The sequence below is a fragment of the Diceros bicornis genome, assembly GCF_020826845.1.
Source record: "Diceros bicornis minor isolate mBicDic1 chromosome 13 unlocalized genomic scaffold, mDicBic1.mat.cur SUPER_13_unloc_1, whole genome shotgun sequence".
Taxonomy (NCBI): Eukaryota; Metazoa; Chordata; class Mammalia; order Perissodactyla; family Rhinocerotidae; genus Diceros; species Diceros bicornis.
The window spans coordinates 8,701,752-8,707,362 of record NW_026690866.1 but is presented as its reverse complement, the minus strand read 5'-3'; the positions used below and the strand labels follow the sequence as shown (position 1 = coordinate 8,707,362).

Here is a 5,611-nt window from a genome sequence, read left to right as displayed (position 1 = left end):
TGCAAACTCTTGAAGGGTGCGGTGGAGGATGTGTTTGTAAATGGCTGCCTGCCCTTCAGTGGCTTTCAGCAGGTGACAGCAATTTCTGCTATTACTGGGATAGCGGCTCTCTGCATTCCCCTAGCGAGCTATCTCCAGACCCTTGAACCCCCCTGCCCCCTTTAGCTGAGCATGCGCTGCAGGTGAGAAGCATCAGGAGGCGGCAGCCCATTCAAACGCGGCGTTGTGGAAATTGAAAGCTTTAAGCGGGGAGGCCTGGCGCTCCGCAGCTGCAGCGCGGCATCTGGACCAGTTCCCGTTCAAGGCAGGATGGCCGGCAGGATGGCGGAGGAGAAGGCCATCACCGTCTGCGTGCGCCTGCGGCCCCTCAGCAGGTAGGCGGCACGACCCGGCCAGGTCCCCGCGGCAGCCCCGAGCTGAGGAGTTGCTCCTCGCCACCCATTCCCGCACAGCCTTGCATGGTTTCCTTCTTGGTACAGTGACAAAGAGGGGTTGGAGGGTCCAGCTGTGGGATTCGCTTGACTCCGCTGTAACTCAGGCCCCCACCCCCGTGACCCTGCCCCCGCTTGCTCACCCCTCCCATCAGGGACACCTGTGGGAAAGAGCTTCTGGTGCTCCTCACAGGTGGTCCTGGTGCACTAGGCTGTCTCCCCCTCTACTGTGTCCTTGACAACAAGGCCGAGTCTGTCTTGTTGCACTGGGTTCAGAAGGCGCTCAAGACTTCACAGTCAATGGCTGAATTCAGCATGCAGAATGTTGAAGGACTGAGATTTATCAGAATTGAAGTCCATTTTTTTTTTTTTTTGGTACAGTGTAGGTACTACCGTTGTTGCCCTGGGGAACGGGAAGAAATGAAGGCTTTTTGCTTCTCTAATCTCTGCCCCTCCCCAAGAATACAAACACATTTTTCTGTTTGAGAATTATGTGTTAAATATTAGAGTGTTTAATAAATGAGCATATCCAGATGAGGAATTTCCTATTTTTCAGGAGCTCATTATCTAATGCATTAGAAGACAGCTACATAAAGAAACCATTACAATACATCGTGACAAGTGCTATGACAGGCAGGTGGAGAGTGTTTGCTGAGGGCTCATGAGTCCTTCTGTTAGATAACAATGTGGGGAAAGGGGCAGGGCTGGTGTCAGGAAACTCCTGACACTTTTCAGGAATGAAAGAATAGTTAAGTTACTTGTAGGAAAGGTAAGCCAGGGTATTCCAGGCACAGAGGGATTGAATCTGTTATCTTGGGGGAACCTTCAGATAGTTGATTTGTATGGAGTTAGGGTGTATATAGGAAGTTAGAGGAAGATAAGGTTGAAGAGAGAAATAAACATGATCCCAGTCTCATGTGCCATATTAAGGATTTCAGATGGTTTTGAAAGATGTTAAGCAGGAAGGACATAATTGGAGTTGGATTTGAATGTCTCTCTTCAGTGGCCAGTACTAGGTAGGGGGAGGGGAGTGGAGAGCTTCCCAAGGAAAGGCCCATGACAGGGCAGGAGGTCGCTGAAGCCCCACTTAAAAGTGCTGAACCCTCAACGGGGGACTTTCCACATTGCTCTTGTATATAGTATAGGTCATTAAGATCTTTTGAAATATTCTTCAGAATATGAAATCTTTTAAATTCTCTTTCATGTAACATGACTTCAAAACCAGTTGTATTAAAATGCACTGTTTTTATTCTTTTAGGAAAGAAGCTCTTGGAGGGGCTATGCAAGATCACTGGAAAACTGACAATAATACTATTTATCAAGTTGATGGAAGTATATCCTTCAATTTTGGTAAGCTTATAATAGCATCAAACGTTAACGTATTATTCTTTTCTATTGAGTACAAAAGGCTTTTCAATAATACTGTATTTGTCATTAAAGATCAGACTAAGCCTTCTGTAAACTCCTTCAGTGGAAATTTTAAAAAATTGTTTATCATATATGATAAGTAAGGTAATAAATTGATATTTAAAACACGATTATAGTCATAGTGCCTTATGACTGAAACTAACATTGTTCCTCTTATTTGTTAGTGTATTTGTGGCCTAAGACTCTGTAAGCCCAAAATTTGTTGCTTAATGTCGAGTCATCTTTAAGATGTTTCAGTTTAGTATATTCTTTCCACAATTATTTTCAGGAAAACTCTTGACAGAATAAATAGTGAAGATATTCCTTCTTTGCTAGAATACAGCAGGGACTTACCACCACTTTTGTGGAGCTTATCATATGGTGGGAAGAAAGGCTTTCAACAACTAATTACACTCGTGATGACATAGCTTTGTGGGAGTTTGTAGCAGGCGGTCTAAATAGTCTAGGTGTCTGAAGTGATACCACTTACCCTGGAGCCTGCAGGATGAGTGAGAACCAGCTGGGAGAAAGGGACTTGGAGGCCCTCAACATTGGCTAGGCTGATTTGTGTATTGATTTCACACACATATATGTGCTGACAATGTGCCAGACACCATTCTAAGCACTTCATGTATATTAACTCATTTATTTCTCCTAACCAGCCTGTGCAGTATGTACCTTCCCATTTTAATGAGGAACTGATACACAAGTCACACAGCCAGCAGATGGGGGAGTCAGATCTATGTTCCAGCCACACTACCATGTTTCCACTTAGGCACCGTAGAGGACAGTGAGGTCCTCTCAACAACCTTAGGAGTACGAGTGCTTAGGTTGTCGAGTTAGTGTTACACTAGAAACCCAGCATATAAGGCTTTGGAGCAAAGATGTATAGGTTAAAAAATGATTCCTGCTAAAAGACTATTTGATAGTATCAACATAATTTTTAAAAAGGTAAAACAGTGTGTGCCAGAGATTAGAAAACCAAGAACAAGGGATACACAGGCATTCAGACTCAAGTACTATAGGTTGTCAGTGGCTGTTCATGCTCACAAAGGATTTGGACTCACCCACCTCTCTGAAGCTGTTGGCGTTGAGACCTGAATAATCCTGCCATCTGTCCTTGCTCTGAAATCAGGACCCCAACAGCTTTCCAATGGCACTTTGGCTCTCCATATGGTTCCACCTACAAGGGCAGATATATGGTCATGGTGCGAGCAGTGTCATCACTGAGTTTCTCAAGATGGTCCGTACATTTCCCTCCTGATTTACAAATCCATTCTTGTAAGCTTTCTAATGTGAGGCCACCACTGAAAGAATGGTCCATTCCTGATGGCGCTGACAAAAACAGAAACTGCATCCTGGACTAGTGGATTCATCAGTGCAAATGCTGCCCTAAACCCAGCCTTCAGCAGCCAGCCAACCGGCCATTCTCTGTACCACCTCAGCTTCGTTCAGTACTTTTCTTCCAAATGTCTGCATTTCCTGGTTTAGTTTGAGCCAGGCCTTCTTGCTAGACATGGTATAAACACTAAAATTTCTCAAAGAATAGTAATAGTTCACATTTCCCGAGTATTAACCATATGCTCACAGTAATTCTATAAGGAAGATAATATGTATTCATTTTACAGGTTAGGGAATTTAGGCACTGAGAGATCAACCACCTTGCCCAAAGTCACACAGCTTGTACTTACTTGCAGAACCAAGATTCGCAGACAGTCAGATTCCAGACCCCACATTCAGCCACTATGTCTTACTCCGTCTTGAAAACACATAGGATAACTGACTTGTGTTTTTTTGTGTGTGAGAACCAACACACTTTACCTTATAGAGAAGTGTATTTTCAGAGGACTACTAAGTTGAAGAAAATAGTGTGACAAATATTTTATCATACCATATTCTGACAATTTTATTTCTTTGGGCAACTACTAATTCAGAATGAATGCATAGTTGATTTGTTTGCTTTAACTTCTGTGTTTTTGTTTTTTTTTAGATCGTGTCTTTCTCAATAATGAATCGACTGAAAATGTGTATGAAGAAATAGCAGTACCAATCATAGACTCTGCCATGCAAGGCTACAATGGTTTGTATTCACTGCAGAAATGCTTTATTAAGTCTTGGGTGTCTGTTCAACAGTATTGATAGTTTTACACACTCTAGATTCATTTTTATTCTTGCGTGTGTCTGTTTTGTTTCTGCAGGTCCTATATTTGCCTATGGGCAGACTGCTTCAGGCAAAACATATACCATGATCGGTTCCAAAGATGATTTAGGAATAATCCCCAGGGCAATTCATGACATTTTCAACAAAGTGAAGAAGGTAAGTAGCTAAATTTCTAGTACATACAGGTAAAAGTAGTAATGTCTTCTCATGGTGAAAGGAAGTATGTTTACAGTTCTCTCTTGGTTATCCACAGGGAAAGAAGAAAGGCAGAGCATAGATTCACTTTTCCCCACAAACTGACTATATAGAGCTTAAACTTCTTTCATTCTTTCCCTTGCATCCTGAAGCAGTAATACGCCTGCCAAAAAGTGGGCATTGAGAAACAAGAAGTCTTATCACTGCCTTTGAATATCTGCCAGTGATCATTAAGGAGCAGGAGAGAGTAGATATGGTTTGGAGACCAGGATAGGCAACCTAATGATTTTTAAGGTTCTTATTTGAACATCTATTGGTAGGGTTTTATTTTAAGCTTAGAGAGTTGGGCTAGGCACTCTCCTCTTCTAATGCTATAATACTATATTTTCATTATTTCCAAAACAATGCATTTATATTTGTGTTTAATTTTCTCGATGTAGAACCATAGGGGCTTTTTTTGTTTTGTTTTTTGTTTATTTTACAAAGATAACTTCTCAAAGAATATTTTACTGTTTAATAAGAGCACATAAGCATTCAGTAATAGGTTTTCGTAATTGGATGATCTCTGACGTTTTTACATATTTTTTATTCTAGTTTCCTGATAAGGAATTTCTCTTATGTGTGTCTTACATGGAGATATACAATGAAACCATTACAGACTTACTCTGTGACACTCAAAAAATGAAACCTTTAATAATTCGAGAAGACTTCAGTGTGAGTAACAGAGTTAAGAGAGTGGCTCAACAAATAGACTGACTTAATGAAATTATTGTTCATGAACGTTTACCTTTAATTTCCATATTTTTTAAAGTGTCTCCTGTTTCTATGATTTGTTTTTTGTCTTCTTACTTGTGTTCATAGAGCTCATCTTTTAAGGGATATGTATCGTTTTTAAATATTGACAGCTGTAATACCTTTGTGTAAGTGTCTAAAAAGAATAAGATGAAGTTAGAATTTGGTGTGCTTTGGTATAGGAAATAAATTGTAAATATCATAGGCTTACTTGTTATTTTTTTTACAGAGTAATAGTCCCCATTGCCCACTTTTACCTTCCACAAATGAATGCTGTAATAGTTTGCACCTTCTTTTTGAGATGCAAACTTTTAAGTGACTTCTATTTCTCTACTCTTCCAATCATTAACCTTGTTTCAGAGGAATCCGTATGTGGGTGATCTCACAGAGCAAGTTGTTTATACACCAAAAATGGCTTTGAAGTGGATCACAAAGGGAGAAAGTAAGACTTTATGCTGTGTTTCTGCAAAACATTTGTAAAAACTATTCAGTTGAATGTATTTAGGCTTCAAACCACACTTTTCATTCTTAAGCTAAAATAAAAGTTAATGTTTTTCTTTGCATTTTAATGTATGCAGCTGAAATGTGACTCATTTTTACAGAGAACAGACATTACAGAGTTACA

At 40.4% G+C, this 5,611-nt stretch overlaps 1 protein-coding gene across 1 annotated transcript; it reads left to right on the top strand.

Annotated features, from left to right (window-relative positions):
* Positions 1 to 239: 239 nt before the first annotated feature.
* LOC131401649 (centromere-associated protein E-like) lies at positions 240 to 4,276 on the top strand. The gene is made up of 5 exons (XM_058536898.1): positions 240 to 374; positions 1,690 to 1,781; positions 3,829 to 3,918; positions 4,037 to 4,155; positions 4,253 to 4,276. The coding sequence occupies exons 1-5, from the start codon at positions 310 to 312 to the stop codon at positions 4,274 to 4,276; spliced, it is 390 nt and encodes a 129-aa protein (XP_058392881.1). The 5' UTR covers positions 240 to 309.
* The last annotated feature ends 1,335 nt before the right edge of the window (positions 4,277 to 5,611 follow it).

Excerpts from the sequence above, each read along its gene's own strand:
- LOC131401649 (XM_058536898.1), top strand. The coding sequence starts at position 310 with ATGGCCGGCAGGATGGCGGAGGAGAAGGCCATCACCGTCTGCGTGCGC. Across the intron at positions 1,782-3,828 it reads AAGTATATCCTTCAATTTTG|ATCGTGTCTTTCTCAATAAT; the intron begins GTAAGCTTATAA and ends GTTTTTTTTTAG. Across the intron at positions 3,919-4,036 it reads TGCCATGCAAGGCTACAATG|GTCCTATATTTGCCTATGGG; the intron begins GTTTGTATTCAC and ends TTGTTTCTGCAG.